The sequence below is a fragment of the Phodopus roborovskii genome, unplaced genomic scaffold (assembly GCF_943737965.1).
Source record: "Phodopus roborovskii unplaced genomic scaffold, PHOROB, whole genome shotgun sequence".
NCBI classification, from domain to species: Eukaryota; Metazoa; Chordata; class Mammalia; order Rodentia; family Cricetidae; genus Phodopus; species Phodopus roborovskii.
Window position 1 is genome coordinate 19,590,584 of NW_026126448.1, and position 15,655 is coordinate 19,606,238.

Below are 15,655 nucleotides of genomic sequence, written 5' to 3' on the forward strand. Positions count from 1 at the left end.
TGCCCAGATTGACCCAAAATTCTGCAGGACCCCAAGGATCAGTTCACATGTCCATCCCCTCATTTACATTCCCCAAAAACCTAAACAACAGGATTCTCAATCTCAACACTATTGACATTTTGGACTAGATAATTATTTGTCATTGGACACTGTCCGTGCACTGCTGGGAGTTTAGCTTGTCCCTGGGCTCTATCTCTTTATACCAGTAGCACCCACCAGCAGCATCCAGAATGACAGCAATGTGTCTCCAGACACCAGCAAATGTCTCCTAGGGGAGAAAATCGCCCCTTGTTGAGAACACTAACATGAGAGATGTGATCCTGCCACATGGCTTTAAATGCCACCAACACCATCTCTGTAAGGACAACTTTCAGATTCATACCAGCATTTCATGCCCTTCCCTCAGTCACTTGCTCATTCATCCAGCTGCCTGGTGGCAATCACCACTGGCACATTTAATGGCGTCTCAAAGTCATTGTGTCCAACGCTCAGCTGCTGATCAATGACACCCCCCAGGTCAGCTCCCCACACCAACTCTATTGCTGTGGGCTCCTTCGCAGTGACAGGTCCATCAGTCCAGTTGCTCAAGCAAAACACCTTGGAGCATCCTGGTGTCTCTCTATTTCTTTCTTCCTCATCCCATAGCAGCTCTATCAGCAAATGCTACTGACTTCAGAACCAACTGGACTGAGCAACTTATCACCACCATCGTGGTCACTTCCACTCTGCTTCCAGCTACCATCTCTGGCTGCAGTAGCTACAAGAGGGTCCCCGTGGAGCTCCTTCCGGAAGCTTTGCCCTCTGTCATAGTCTAGCTCTCTGTTGCTGTGATAAACAAACACCAAGATCTAAAGCAGCTTACACTTCCACAGCATGGTCTATCATCCAGGGAAGTGGCAAGCTCTAGCGTGGCTTGCTCAGCCTGCTTTCTTACAAAACCTAAGATCACTTGCATAAAGGTGGCACCACCCACAGTGGGCCAGGCCCTCCCATATCAATCATGAACCAAGAAGATGCCCCAGCCATTCTCACAGGACAACCTGATATAGGCATTTCCTCCACTGAGGGTCCCTCCTCCTATGTGACTTGTTTGAGTTCGCTTGACACATACTAGCCAGTGTCCCTCCTATGGTCAATTCTCCACGAAATATCCAGAACAGACCTCCTGAACACCAGTTGCCCCTGCTTGCTCCTGCTTCCCAAGTCCTGCCATCAGCTCCCCCCCCCCCCACTGGCCTCTGACATTCCAAGCTCTATTTAGACATCCTCTCACAGGTCTCCTCCAGGCCCCGCTGGCCTGTTCCTTCCCTAGCTCTCCCCCTACAGCACACCACCTAGCACAAACTCTCACCTCCTGCATGACTCTACTCAAATGTCACCATCTCAGTACGACAGTCCTTCAGCTTTTTATAAATAACAACCCCACCCCCTGCCCTGATTTATTCCTCCTCACACACTTATCACCATCTGACAGACTATATATTCCACTTGTTTACTTATTTATCATCTGCCTCCTTCTGCCAGGACAAGAGCTCCCTGCAGAGTTTTAAGAGGACTCAAACGATGATGGCCTCTGTCTAGGGTGCAGCCATGTATCCCTAGCAACTGTGGCATTACCTGGCACATAATAGATACTCAATAAACATCCGCTGCCTGAATCTTCACACTACCCCATATGGTAGAGATTAGTGTGTTTCCACTTATAAAATAAGAAGACTGAAGCTCTCCGTGGGTACATCACCCAACCCAGACCCATCACCACAGGGATACTGAACAATCACCCAAGTATCTGTCTCCCAAAGTCTAGTACTAAACTAGATTTTAGATGGCCCACAAATTAGCTTTTAGTAATACTTAAAAATATGAATTGCAGGCTGTCAAGATAGCTCAGTAGGCAACAGACACTTGCTTTCAAACCTGAGGATCTGAGTTCAAGTCCCAGGACCCACATGGTAAAAGCAGAGACCAGACTCCAATAAAATATCCTCCACCCTCCATGCACACTGTGGCGAGCACATGTCCACACACACACACAAACACTAAGTAAATAAATTCATGAAATATATATATTTATCATCAATTGCAAAAACAGTTTGACTCTTAACCTTAACCTTACCCATTATCCAAAGTAGTTGGATGTTGAGCTGGTTTGAAAGAAAATGGCACTACTAGGAGGTGTGGCTTTGTTGGAGTGGGTGTGACCTTGTTAGAGGAAGTGTGTCACTGTGGAGGTGGGCTTTGAGGTCTCATATATACTTAAGCCACACCCAGTGTCACAGTCTACTTCTTGTGGCCTTCTGATAAAGATGTAGCCAGCATCAAGTCTGACTGCACACCATCATGTCCCACCATGATGATAGTGAACTAAATCTCTGAAAACGTAAACCATCACTATTAAATGTTTTCCCTTTATAAGAATTGTTGTAGCCAATAGAAACCTGAACTAAGACAGATGTAAAGATGAAACTGTTAAACTTTTTGATAGAAAAAAATAAAAGAAGAAATAAGAAAAGATCTCTGGGAGCTAGGGCTAGGCAAGGAACTCTTAAGGCTGACTTCAAAAGCACTGGGAAATTTGAGAAACAGGACTCCATCAAAATCTAAAATGTTGGCTCTCAATCCATTCAGCGACAAGGAGGGAACAAGATCCCTACTGGGAGAAGTACCTACAGATTATGCATCCATTAATTATTAACAATGTGTTCTAGATACATCTAGTATCTAGAACGCATAAAGAATTCTCAAAACTCAACAGAAAGAAAACAGTAATTCCATTAAGAAATGAGCAATGATATGAACAGGCAATTCATTGGAGAGCACAGGCAGTGGCAGTCATGTGTGGAAAGATGTTCAGCAACACCAGACTCTACAGAAATGCAAATTTAGACCATGAAAAGGTAGGGAGAAGGCTGGAGAGAGGGCTCAGCTGTTAAAAACAATTGCTGCTCTTGTAGGGGCCCTAGGGTTCTCTCCCCAACAACCACATGACATGACTCATAACCCTGTAACTGCAGCTCCAGGGGAAAAACCAACACCCTCTTCTGGCCTCCTGCACATGTAAGCCACAGACACAAATACACACACACACACACACACACACACACACACACACACAAACTGAAAACAAATATTTTTAAAACTGTTATGAAATACTGTTCCTGATGGTCAAAAAACACAAACAGCCAGGTGGCGGTGGCGCATGCCTTTAATCTCAGCACTCAGGAGGCAGAGGCAGGCAGATCTCTATGAGTTCGAGGCCAGCCTGGTCTACAGAGCAAGTTCCAGGATAGGCTTAAAGCTGGATAGTCTTAAAGCTACTGAGAAACCCTGTCTCAAAAGGACAGAAACAAAAAGCATAAACAACCCAAGCATCTGTCCACTGGTGAATGAATGGGCCACTGAAAAGGAGAGTTACACATCACAACCAAAAGGAATGCAGTAATGACAACACACTATAGCCTGGATAAAGCCAAATGAAAAAGCCACCTGCAAAAGACGACAAACAATCATACACTGTCCTATAATATCAAATATCTACAAAGAGTAAATCAAGAGAGAGGAAAAGTGGATTCATGTTTGCCTAGAGCTTTAGGGTTAGGATGAACTGGATGACTGTTAATCAGTGTAAGGCTCCCACTTACCACGATGACATATTCCAAAATCAATCATATTAAATAGTTGTTTAATTCCAGAGATACTACTGAACGCTTCTAACCTGTATAAAGAGTGACATGTATGAATGCAGATTATATTTCGATAAATCTGTTACCAAAAAAAAAAAAAATCCAAAAAAAAGCAATTCCAGAAAGGTTATATACTACATGATGTCATCCTGGAGAGGACAAAATTCTACAAATGAAAGACAGATCTGTGGTTACCAAGGGGGTGGGGTGGAGGAAGAGAGAAATGGATGCAGTTATAAAACGTGATGTGAATCATCTGTAGGGGACACTGATTGCTCAGGCTTCCGGCTGTAGTGTTGAGTACACAAACCTACACTGGTGTTAAATTACACAGAACTAAATACACTTGCTAAGGCACAAACACAGGATACTGGGGGACTCTTAAAATACCAGTGGAGCCTATGGATGTCAATTTTTTGGTTAAACATTTTTGTTACATTGTATTTATTTATTTTGCAAGTGCACATGGGGGTAGGGCACAAGCATACCACAGTATACATACTGAGGAGTCCTGGAACTGTCTCTGTAGACCAGGCTGGCCTTGAACCCACAGAGATTCTCCTGCCTCTGCCTCCCAAGTGCTGGGATTAAAGGCGTGAGCCACCACCGCCCAGCTACAGAAGATGTAATAGTAGGTTCTCTTCTTCCATCATGTGAGTCTCATGTCATCAGACTTGGCAGCAAGCACCTCTGCCTGCTAAGCTACCTTGCCAGGCCTAGAGGTCAATCTTCATTGTAAAATTAAACTATAGTTGTACAAAATGTAACTACTGAGAAGGTGATAGAGGCTAGAGGACCCCTGTTCTTTCTTACAAGAGCACATGGATCTACATTGAGAATCCACATTTCACTAAAAAAATTCCAGACCTCTTCTGCTGGTGCATCATGGGTCCTTAGCAACTACTCCTTCACCCTCCTAAACAAGAAGAGCTGACTTCGGGCTTAATGCCAGGCCCAGGGAATCCAGACGAAATCTACCACATACCATTTTTCAATTGATAGTGTTTAAGAAGACAGAGTAAGAGTTCTAGTCCCATCCCTGCCACTTACTAGCTGTGTGTTCTTTGCCCAGTCAACTAACATCTCTAGCTCAGTCACCTCATCTGTGAAATGGGTATGACAACTGCACCTATGCCATAGCATTCTGGGTTTGCCTTTTTGTTTTGGTTTTTCTTTGTCTCTTTTGTTTGTTTGTTTGTTTTGCTTCGCTTTATGAGACAAGCTATGGAGAAGTTGCCTCCATGTTAGATGACTAGCCTCCAGCCAGAGTACCTGCCTTGTGGTAAGGTTGCAGTCAATAAATGCATGTGTATCAGGAGGCTTTGCTACCTCTGTGGAACCCGGAACAACCCACCTGCACACTTGGTCCGGCTGAGCAGTGGTGGCCCCGGGCGGCCTGTGCCTCCATCCCCCGGGCGGGTGAGCAGCACGCTGATCTCATACTCCGTGTCTGGGTCAAGATGCCACAGCTTGTAGGTTTGCAGATTGACAGCATGCACCTCGGCCCAGGGGCCCCGAGCCATGCGGTATTCGATCTCCTTGCGCACGATCGGCCCGTCGCCAATGATGGAGTTGGTGTTGAGCTGGATTATGAGGTAGGTGGGGCCTGCACGCAGCAGCTGTGGGGGTGCGATGGGGGTGGGAGGCTCTGCAAGGACATGCAGAAGAGGAGGAGCCTACCGTTGACACCACATGGCCCTAGAACTCCCAAAGCTTTGCCACACCCACCCACTCGGAAGTCCCAAGCTCAGACCTGGAGAACTCCAGAAAACTTGCTGGGTTAGCACCTGGAAGGTGAAACTAGACAAAGCCTCATCCCCCTGTGCCCTCCTCCCACATGGCCAGCCCATCTCTCAGTAACACTGTTCCCTTCAGTTCAGCTCACAGTCAGAGCCTAACTCTATACCTCATTCTGCTCCCATCACGAGACTCTCCCTGTCTTCTCAGGCCACCCAAGCTGCTCCCAAACACTCCACTAAACCTGTCCTGAGACCCCAACCAAATCCTCTAAGGAGCTGGCTCCATGCACCCTGCAGACTATCCTATCCTGCCCCTGCAGCTCCAGACTTCCTCAAGGCCCATCCGCTGACCTTTGACGATAAGCTCTGCAAAGTTGGAAACACCAGCCCCCCGCGGGGCCTGGGACACACAGCGGTACAGATCCTGCTCAGCTCGGCCTACAGAGGCCAGAGGGAAAGTGGCCAGGAAGCGCCGGTGGCTGATGTGCCGCACCCCCGCGGCAGGCAATAGCACCCCACTCTGCCGCTGAGGGGAAAGAGGGATGGGAGAATCAGGGACCATTCCAACCGGGCAGCATATATGAGTCCCTACTATCCCAGGGACATTTGAGGACTCAGGAACAGCCCTCCACGCTGGGGTGGAAGGGAATCCAAGCTGGCAGAGCACAGCCTGGGGGAAGGCAAGACAAGGTGGATAGATAATGGGAATGAATGAAGGACTCAGAACCCCAAAAGGGAACCAAGCCTAGGAGAGGTGCCCTGCCCTCTAGCACCTTCCCGGGCCAAGTCTACTGGGACGCCCTCACCTGCAGGAAGAAGCGCTCGGCCTCTGCAGCTCTGCCTGCTGCCATGCATTGGAAGGATGCATTCTGGCCCGCATTGACCTCCACGTCTCCAAGGCGGGAGAAGTGAGGGGCCTTTGCTGTGGGAAAACAGGCAGAGCCCCAGCATGAGCTGGGCCTGCATGCTCTGCAGGCAGGAGCCAAGGCTACCCTCAGCCTTGTGTCCATGTAGATAGGGACTCACCACAGGGGTAGCTGAATAGCAAGATGTCATCTAAGCCTATGTAGCCCTTGTGGTCTGGGGAGATGAGGGCCTCAAACAGCACCTGAGGGAAATGGGAAGCCAGCTGTCAGAGTGATATCCCTCCAGCCCATCCCCCCTCTCCACCAACAAAGATGCCAACCCAGCTCACACAGACCCTCACTACCAGGCCAGCTATTCAGGGGTGTGGGCAGAGAAAGCAAGGTCAAGATCAAGTCTCGAAGATTCATTCCAGCTCAGACAGTCCCTCAAAACAGCAGCACCCTTCTAGTCAGAATTTCCAGCTGGGTACTGTTCCAATTCACCTTCAACACTGGCCCCCTATTAACAATGACCTCTGACACTCTACCCACACTGACCCCAGACTAACTCCAAACATGACCCCAAATTGACTCATGATGCTAGACTGATACTAATTCCGACCTGGTCTGACCTCAGGGTGGCCTGCCCCTGCCCTTACCTCCAAGCCCAAGTTGACCAACTGACTGAAAACCCAGCCCACCTGATATTCATTGGGCCAGAAAGTGCTGACGGCCAGCTCAGCCTGGTGCCACTGTCGGCCATGGGATCCAGTCATATTCCACACAGCACTGCCCAAGGGGCCCCCATTCACACGCACATAGACGCCTAGGGTGCCTGGGCTGTGCCCATCCCGGCTATACAGGAAGTAACTGAACTGCACACAGTGGGTGTCATTCTCGCTCAGGGTCTGGAAAACAATATGGGCCCTCTGGCCTGGAGCATGCTGGGAAGCATTGACCATCAAATAGGCACCTGGAGAGAGAAAAAGAAGAGGCAAGAAGACCTTAGGGGAGGCCAAGATCACACTGAGAACAGACAGAAATGAAGGACCCACCTGGAATCAAGGTTTGGGCTTTGATGGGAGTTTTGAATTCTAATCAGAGCTCTGGTCCTTTGGGGTAGATCCCTCCCCTCCTCAGGGTCTGTTTCCCAAAGGAGAGGGCTAAGACAGTAGAAAATACAAACTCAACCTTTGTCAAAGCCCATATGGCCCTCACCATCCACAGGTCAGCAGTTTCCCAAGCTCTGTGCTGTCCTGGGAGGTAAGGATTAGGTCATCTTCTCAGGAATCAAGAGCCTGGCACAGGGCAGGTCCCCTGAGGTCACTGCTTCCAAAGCCTCAGACACTTCCCTCCCTGTGCTGGGTACTTCTCTTTGGCTGTGATCATTCAGAAACTGTGAGACAGTCTTGCTACCAGGCTGTCATGCCTCAGGCCCTTGCTGTGTCCTCAGACAGGCTCTGAGCCCAAGCTTGATGAATATGTAGGACAGGCTGAATGGAAGGATTAACTTCCCTTCCCGAAAACGACGTACCAGATTCCAACACAAACACCCACTGCAACCTGCAGATCCTCCAAGTGTGGAGATGGTGGGGAGTGAGTGCCTCAGGACCTGGCTGGGGATTGTGGCTTCCCTTGGGGTGTTGGGAGGAGGGGTGCAGCTGCCAAGGAGAGACCCAAAGCCAAGGAGCACAGCCCTCCCCCCAGGCTTGGCTGACAGCACCTCCTGAGCCTGCTCAGGAGTGCTCCCCCAGGGACTCAGCTAGTGGGGATCTCATTCATTTCCCTGAGCCTGGAGCCCAGGGAAGGTGGCTGCTGCCTGTGTCCTGCAGGGGTAGGGAATGAATCTCCAGGTCCCTATCTCCACTGGAACCCTAGAAGGGGCACATCCTAGCCAGACACTTCTTAGCAAGCTCCTGTGAACTCTCCTCTCCCCCAAGGTAGTTCTCTGTTCCAATGTGACACCTTCTTGCCTCCTCCTCCTCCTCTTTTCCCTGAAGCACCCCTCCACCTTGTCATGCACTCCTCCATCCCCATGGGGGGGGGGGTCAAGACAGAGTTTCTAGGCCATACTAACCTCAAACTCTTAGAGATCCACCTGCCTCTGCCTCCTATGATTAAAGATGTGTGCCACTACCTCCAGGCCTTAAGCCAGAACTCTTTTTTTTTTTTTTTTTTTTTTTTTTTTGAGACAGGGTCTCTCTATATTGCTTTGGAGCCTGTCCTGTAGACCAAACTGGCCTCAAACTCACAGAGATCCACCTGCCTCTGCCTCCCGAGTGCTGGGATTAAAGGTGTTCACCACCAACACCTGGTTCTCAGAACTCTTATATCTGCTTATAGCTTAGTGCCTATTAAGACCGGGGCTGAATAGCTGGGTCTAGGGGTGCACAGAAGTCACCCAGAGCCCCTTCAGGGTAAAAACCTTTATGCATCTCTCTCAAATAAGCTAAACAGTAAAAATTCTAGAACAGACGCATACAAGGATCAAGGACCCTGAAGAGACAGATAAACAGACCCAGAATGACAAAGATGGGCAATGACCAGACTGGTATGGTAGGGATGGCCATAGTGGATGCAGAGTCTACTTCCAGAGCCCAGCCAGCCAGCCGGCCAGCCAGCAGGACCTCCAGGGACCTCTCACCAAAGGCTGCTAGTCCATCCACCACTAAGAATAGCCACTTCCCTGACCTACTCTTGCCAGCTTATGTCATCTTGTCCATGCTGTGAGCTGAACAGCCAAGGCCCTGGGCCACCTCTATAAAAGGACACAGGGGAGGGAAATTCTGGCTGTCTGTTCTAAGGTTCCTTCACAGTCTGTCCTGCAACACAGGCCTGGTCAGTAATGAAGCGGCTCATTTAGCCTCCATCTCTCTTATCCTTTTCTTTGTCCTTTTAAAACGATGGTCAAAAAAAAAAAAAAAAAAAAGATTTTGTGTGTGTTTGTGTGTATATTGTTTATCTTTTGGGGGGGGGAGGAAACAGGGTGACAGGGTTTCTCTATGTAACAGCCCTGACTATCCTAGAACTTGTTTTTTGCCTACCCCTGCATCTTGAGTGCTGGGATTAAAGACATGCACCACTGCACCCAGCTAAAAAGATATTTTTTTGTGTGTCTAGGTGTTTTGCCTATATGTCTGTGTACCACCTATGTGCAGTTCCTGAAGAGTCATCAGAAGGCACTGGATCCCCTGGAACTGGAGCTGATCATGACCTACCATGTGGTACTACGAATTGAATCCACCCAGGTCCTCTGAAAGAGCAGCCAGTGCTCTTATGCACTGAGCCATCTCTTCAACCCGACCCCTCTTTTTTTCCTTTTCTTCCAGTTTTATTTTTGGGGCAGTATCTCACCAAGGAGCCCAGGCTGACCTCAAACTTTTCACCCTCCTGCCTTAGCTTCGTGTCTACTCTTAATTCTCAGTTGGTTCTGTACCCAGTGAGAAGGTCTACTAGTGACCGGGCACTCTCAAATATCCTCAGCAATAGCAATTATACAACTGACTCCCTGGGCACCACCTCTGTGCCCTACTATTCTCCCACATCACCATCAAGACAGCAAAAGCTCACAGCTGGCTAGATGGCGGAGCCAGGATCTAAACCCATGTCTTTATGATTCTGGAATGAGTGTTCTCAAGGCTATCATCTGAGTAAGAGACCAGTACCAGAATAATCTACATCTAGCCTCCTGACCCCCAATCCAGTGCTCAAGATGCCCAAAATGCCTGGTGCTGAGGTAGGAACAGAGTAAAGTTGAAGTTGGGAAGGACCCAGGGCTCCCAAGAAGAGGGCAGAGGCATTTCCAGAAATCCCATCTCTTCTCCTCAGTGTCTTCAACTCCCAGAAAGAGCAGGAGACCCTGAGTGAAAACTAGAAAGGCCTAGAAGGAGAAAGGTAACAGTGACAGAGAGTAGGCTCACCATGGGGCAGGTCTGCAGGGGCCCGCGTGCCAGCGTGGATCCGCACTTGCTCCCACTGGAAGTCATCGTACTGGGCCTGGCTGTACTCGCAGGGCACGACTGGGTCACTCACCTCCTCGAAGGTGCAGCCAGCTGTGAGGGCGGGACCTGATTAGCTAGGCTCAGGCAAGGCCACTAAGCAGGAGGACTGCAACAAAGCCCTTCAGGTTCCCCCACTGTCCCTTCCTCCTTCCCAGGCCACCCTATCCCCTCCTTATCATGGCTCCCTCCAACTAACCAAGTTCTCCCTCCTCCGCCCCCAAATCCTCTCCTCACTGTCCCTAACCAATACCAAGACTTTCCACTACCCCACTCCCCCACCACACCCCAGGATCTCTAACAGCTCAATCATCCAACAAGACCCTTCTCAATAAAACCAGCCATTGTTGTTGCAAGCAGATTCTCAAATCAACCTACAAGACCAGCCCTAGATTCACCCCATGTTACTGGCTAGGAAATGGGGGCCCAGCCTACCATGATAAGCACCAAATGCACAATGTCACCACCCCCTCAGGTGACAAGATGATGGACACCAAGGGGATTCAATCACTGCCCAAAGTCAATGAACTTAGCTCTCTGTTCCCAGGGATGTGACATAGTATGGTCCTGTGTGGCCTGAACACATATGTGACTAGAGGATGTTAATTTTAGTGACTGGAGACAGAGATTAATAATCGAAATGACAGGGAAGCAAAGGAGGGGACTGAGATGCATGTGAATTCCTCAGTTGGTAGTGAGATCCATTGTATCTCAGCTGGTCATCAGCACCTAGAGGTGGCACCAAATAAATAAACCCAGGCCTCACTGGTTTGGGAAGGGATTTGAGCTGGGCCTTGAACCCACTACCCAGCCATAACGTCTGCAGCCCCAGCAAACTGAACAGTGTTGAGAGAACTGGCAAGAAATCAGGCCAGGCCTGTCCTGCCTGCCTGTCAGGCCCATTTGACAGATGAGGTGACCAAGGCTCTGAGAAGCAAAGGCATTTGCCTATGGTACAGCACAGTAGCGATGGACGCTGGAGACTTGGGGTAGACTTGGGATTGAATCTTGACTTTGCCATTTGCCATCCCTAGCAACTTTGGGCAAGTTGCTTCCTCTTTCTGAGTCTCGGTTTCCCCACCCACACATGGGATTGCTGAAGATCTATAACATCAGTGCACGCGAGCCCTCAGGAAACACCGGGGTAGGCGTGCCATTGGTTCCCGTAGGAGGAAAAGGAACCAGATTTGAATCTGTGCCCATCCAAAGTCCACACTCCCCAGACATATGCAAAGGGGCAGGATGAGCTTCTTCTGGGTCTCAAGGAAGGGGGGTGGGGCAGACGATAAAGCCAGCGGGTGAGTGGCACGGCACCGGTGGGGCAGACAACCAGTGGCTTCCCTTTGAGGACTCGCTTGTGTATGGCCCGTTTGCATGTTTCTGCCAGCTCATAAGATGGCACATGAAAACACACAGGCAGAGATAGGCATGACTGGGCTCGTCATTGTTGGGGGTCTCCCATCGCCTTGAACCTCACCAGAGAATGGGAAATAATGAGATGTGCATGAGCCTCCACCGAGGAGCAGACTGATGCAGGGATGTCCGCCTGCGTAGGGCACCCAGGGTGCTTTCTGTCTCTTCTTTTGAAAAGCTCCAGTCAGCGCTGTGCCCTCAGGCATGAGGTAAGTGAGTTTTAATGTCATCTGTGTTGGGAGGGCCCCAGCTCTCCCCTTGAAAAAATACCACTGTGTGTGCAGCCCAAAAAAGAAAGGGTGGCCGGTAAGTGGTCTATCCTGGAGGTGAGGAACACTCACTTCCTGCCCTTGGGGGTCCCAGCCAATCACTGGGGCAGACTATAGTAAAAAAAAATAAGACTTCGATCCGAGGCTGGAGTCAAGGCCCTTCTGGTTCCTACATAAAGGCAAAGTGGCTGCCCCAGGCATCTCCTCCAGTGCCCTGGCAGGCCTCCCAGCAGGCCTGAGGTAGCCAGCCCTGTGGTTTCTTTCCATCAGTCCTGAGCCAGGTACATGACCAGACAGCACTCCCACCCCATCCAGAGCTTACTGACCTCAGACTAACAGCCAGACCTGGGTCTCTACTCAGACCACAATTACATGATTCCACCAAGTGACTGACCCTCCCAGGCCAAAGCTTAGCTAGAGAGGCTCCCTGTTGACTGCCTGGCCAGAATGACCCCAGCCTTATTCATGACTCTCCCTAAATGCCAGTCAAATAGCCACCAGGCTCTCTGACTCCTGCCTTCTCTATGTAGCCACAGTCAGGCTGACTGATTCCAGCCAGGCTGACCTCTTAGCCAGAGCGAACATTCTCACAAATTTCTAGTCAACCCTAGCCCCAGGTCTCTAGGTGGGGCCCAGTTCAACTCCATCTTTAGAGAACACCTCCTCCCCAGCTCTCCCAGGGCTGGGAACAGCCAGTTCCTCCTGCCAGGGCTTCAGCACCACCACAAGGGGGCACCCTGACTCCCATGACCAACCTGCATGAGGAACTCTCTAGAAAGCAGCACTGGTGTTATTCTTGTCTTACAGATGGATAGTGTGTGAGTGTGTGCCACTCAGAGACGAGCAGGGACCACACAGAAACAATGCGCAGAAGACACGAGTTAGAACACCCATCTTTATGCAAGGAGAGTAGACACAGACAAAATAAGACCCCGATTTGGTTTCACACAAGAGACATGTCTCGCCAGACAAAGCAGTGCAGGGCGACTTGCGATGGGGACGTTGAGAGGCGCCAGAATGATAAGGGCAGGGGGTGGAGGTCAATGATACAGGAATTTTTTCTAGCATGTGTGAGGCCCTAGGTTTGATCCCCAACATGGGGAGAGGCCCAGGGAGAAAAAGGAGCTCTATCTTGCTTTGGGAGGCTTCCTACCTCAGCAAAGGAGAGGAAATGAAAGCTAAAAAGGGCCAAGGTTATAAGGTGGGGAAATGATACACAAAGAGGAGAAAAGGGGTACCGACTCAAGGATGCTACATCTGAGCTGAGCCTGGAACCACAGGCGTGAAGGGAGGGAGGAAGGTAACAGTTTGTCCCCTGCCCAGGGAGGAGCTCAGGCTGGCTGACATGATGGGAAACCAGAGACTGAGGCCAGTTCTTGAAAAGCCTTGGATGCCAGGGTAAGGAGTTGAACCTCATTTTTAAGTGGGGAGCCACCGGATTTTCTGTAACGGGAATGTCCAGATTCTCCTGGTTCAAGGTGTCTTTTCCAGACTGTACCAGGGTCAGGAGGGAACTCAGGAAGCTACCAAATGGTCTGGAGCTTAGTGTCAGATTGGCACTGGATACAAACAGCACACACTCCATTCAAGAAAGTACGTACTTGTTAAGTGTACAGACACACACACACACACACACACACACACACACACACACACCACTCCCTTTCCCCAGCCTAATTCAAGTCCCTGAGGCACACTCTAAATTAGGCTGGGGACGGGGAGCAAAGACAAGGTCCCTGTTTGAGTATCTCATCTCTGTAGAGAGCTCTCTTGGAAAGGATGGGTTGAATCAATGCAGGACGACCCCATGGCTCCCCCAGCCACAGCTCCAACTGGCCCAGCAACATTCCTCTGCTAATCTCCCCAATCTGGCCAGGCGGTTGCCTGAGCAACCGTCAACCACAATTTGGGAAGAAGGGGGATGGCTTATCCACATTCAGCATGCTCTGGGCCTGATGATGTCAGGGACCAGCAACCTCTGGAGGGTTCTGGGAGGGGTGCCCCCCGGGGGGCCTTCCTCTCCATCTCTCTCTCCACCCTCCACCCCATACACGTGTGTGTGTGTGTGTGTGTGTGTGTGTGTGTGTGTGTGTGTTACCTAGCTGTAAGCCTGACAGGACCACTGGTTAAAAAAAAAAAAAAAAAAAAAAAAACACTCAACTACAGGACAGGACTCTGTATCTTAGTCCTGCTGTGCCCCTGGGTTCCTTCATGATTTGGGACATATAACTTGCCTTCTCTGACCGGAGTCAGGATGACCTCTCAGACTAACTATCCATCCCGAGTGAACTCTTAGACAGCATGACCCTTGTCACTGATCTCTGGCTAGCCCCAGCCCTGGGTCTCTAGGCCAGGCCCAGCTCAGCTCCTCAACTGTGAAATAGGAGCAGGGGTTATGACTCTGATTGCATTTGTGTGAGTTTATAAATGCCAGGGGTGGTGCCAGTACTTGAGAGATGGAAGAATAGGTATGAAGATCGGGATTTTGGGGCCATCCTCGGCTACATACGAGAGTTTCCAGGCTAGGCTGGGCTACATGGGACCCTAGCTCAAATAAACCAATGGTAATAGTAATAACAATAGGAACAATAACTGGATATGTCCTCAGGGAAAGGTGTGTGTAGGAGGGCATGAGTGTCTGACAGCATGGGGCTCTCAGAAATAGTTAAAGTTGGTTCATGGAACATACCTATGAGCAGAAATACATAGTTGCATTCTATAGTGGCCATATGCCTAGGGGAGGTGGGTATTTGTATAGGGCAGAAAGAGGTGTGTGGTGCATGCACGTGCTCATTGGAGTTAGTGTGCATGTTTGATGCACCTGCCTGTCCTCTAGCCAGGGCAGACAAGGCATGTGCTCTGGGCCTGCTGCACCTGCAGCCATGTGTTTTCTGAAGACCCTGTGTAAATAGATCTTGTTTGCAGTAAGATTTTCATTCTCTCTGTTTTGTCAACAAGACGGCCAGTTCCCAAGGGTAGCCCCAGAGGAAACAAACCTTCTCCAGCCAGACATAAATTCACAGTGTGGGACCTCACACTGCCAGGCACAATCCAACCATAGCCTAGGGACCCAAGAGACAACCCCAACAACAATGCCAGCCTGGTCCACCATTCCTCCCTCTCCTGAGTTACTGAACTTACCCCTGGACATTCTTGCCCTACTCAGCCCTGCTTAGTTCTCACCTCCTCCCTTCCTGAAGTCAGGGATAGCCCTGATGCCTTTGAACCTATCCCCAAGCCTTGTATATAGCAGATGGCCAACTGTGTCCAGACTTCCTAACACCAAGACCAGCTAACCTCAACCAGCTGCACTAAGACAAAGATATGACTACAGCGTTGCCCTAGGCTAACACATCCAAGTGGAGGCCAGGTGTCCCAGAACTGACTACCAGAGCCCTGAGGAACTGATAAGAAGCACAGTAGAGCTGACAGTAAAATACTCACATAACCACAGAGCTCAGCAACCAGGGAGAGCGCCTAGGAACAACCACAGACTGAGAAAGCTGGAACCACCTAAGGAGGCAACACAGAGCCTAGCAATGCCACCATCCTGCCACCTCTGAGTATGAGAGGAAGCCAGCTGTAGCTGAGGAATTCACAGCGGACCCTTTCTCATCTCTATGGCCAACACATACTATAAATTGCAGAGTCAAGGAGGGAGCTGCTGTATTGGCAGTCCAGGGCTGAACACCATATAGCATTAAAAAA

At 49.8% G+C, this 15,655-nt stretch overlaps 1 protein-coding gene across 6 annotated transcripts in view; it reads right to left on the minus strand.

Annotated features, from left to right (window-relative positions):
- The window catches only part of Ptpru (protein tyrosine phosphatase receptor type U), a 79,450-nt gene that overhangs the window by 53,989 nt on the left and 9,806 nt on the right, over positions 1-15,655 (minus strand). For all 6 annotated transcript variants that reach the window (XM_051188959.1, XM_051188958.1, XM_051188957.1 and 3 more), the window contains exons 2-7: positions 10,188-10,319; positions 6,969-7,240; positions 6,449-6,530; positions 6,229-6,344; positions 5,774-5,948; positions 5,038-5,331 (exon numbers count right to left, since the gene is read on the minus strand). In XM_051188959.1, coding sequence (XP_051044916.1) covers positions 5,038-5,331; positions 5,774-5,948; positions 6,229-6,344; positions 6,449-6,530; positions 6,969-7,240; positions 10,188-10,319 — 1,071 coding nt within the window. The remainder of the gene's footprint in view (positions 1-5,037; positions 5,332-5,773; positions 5,949-6,228; positions 6,345-6,448; positions 6,531-6,968; positions 7,241-10,187; positions 10,320-15,655) is intronic.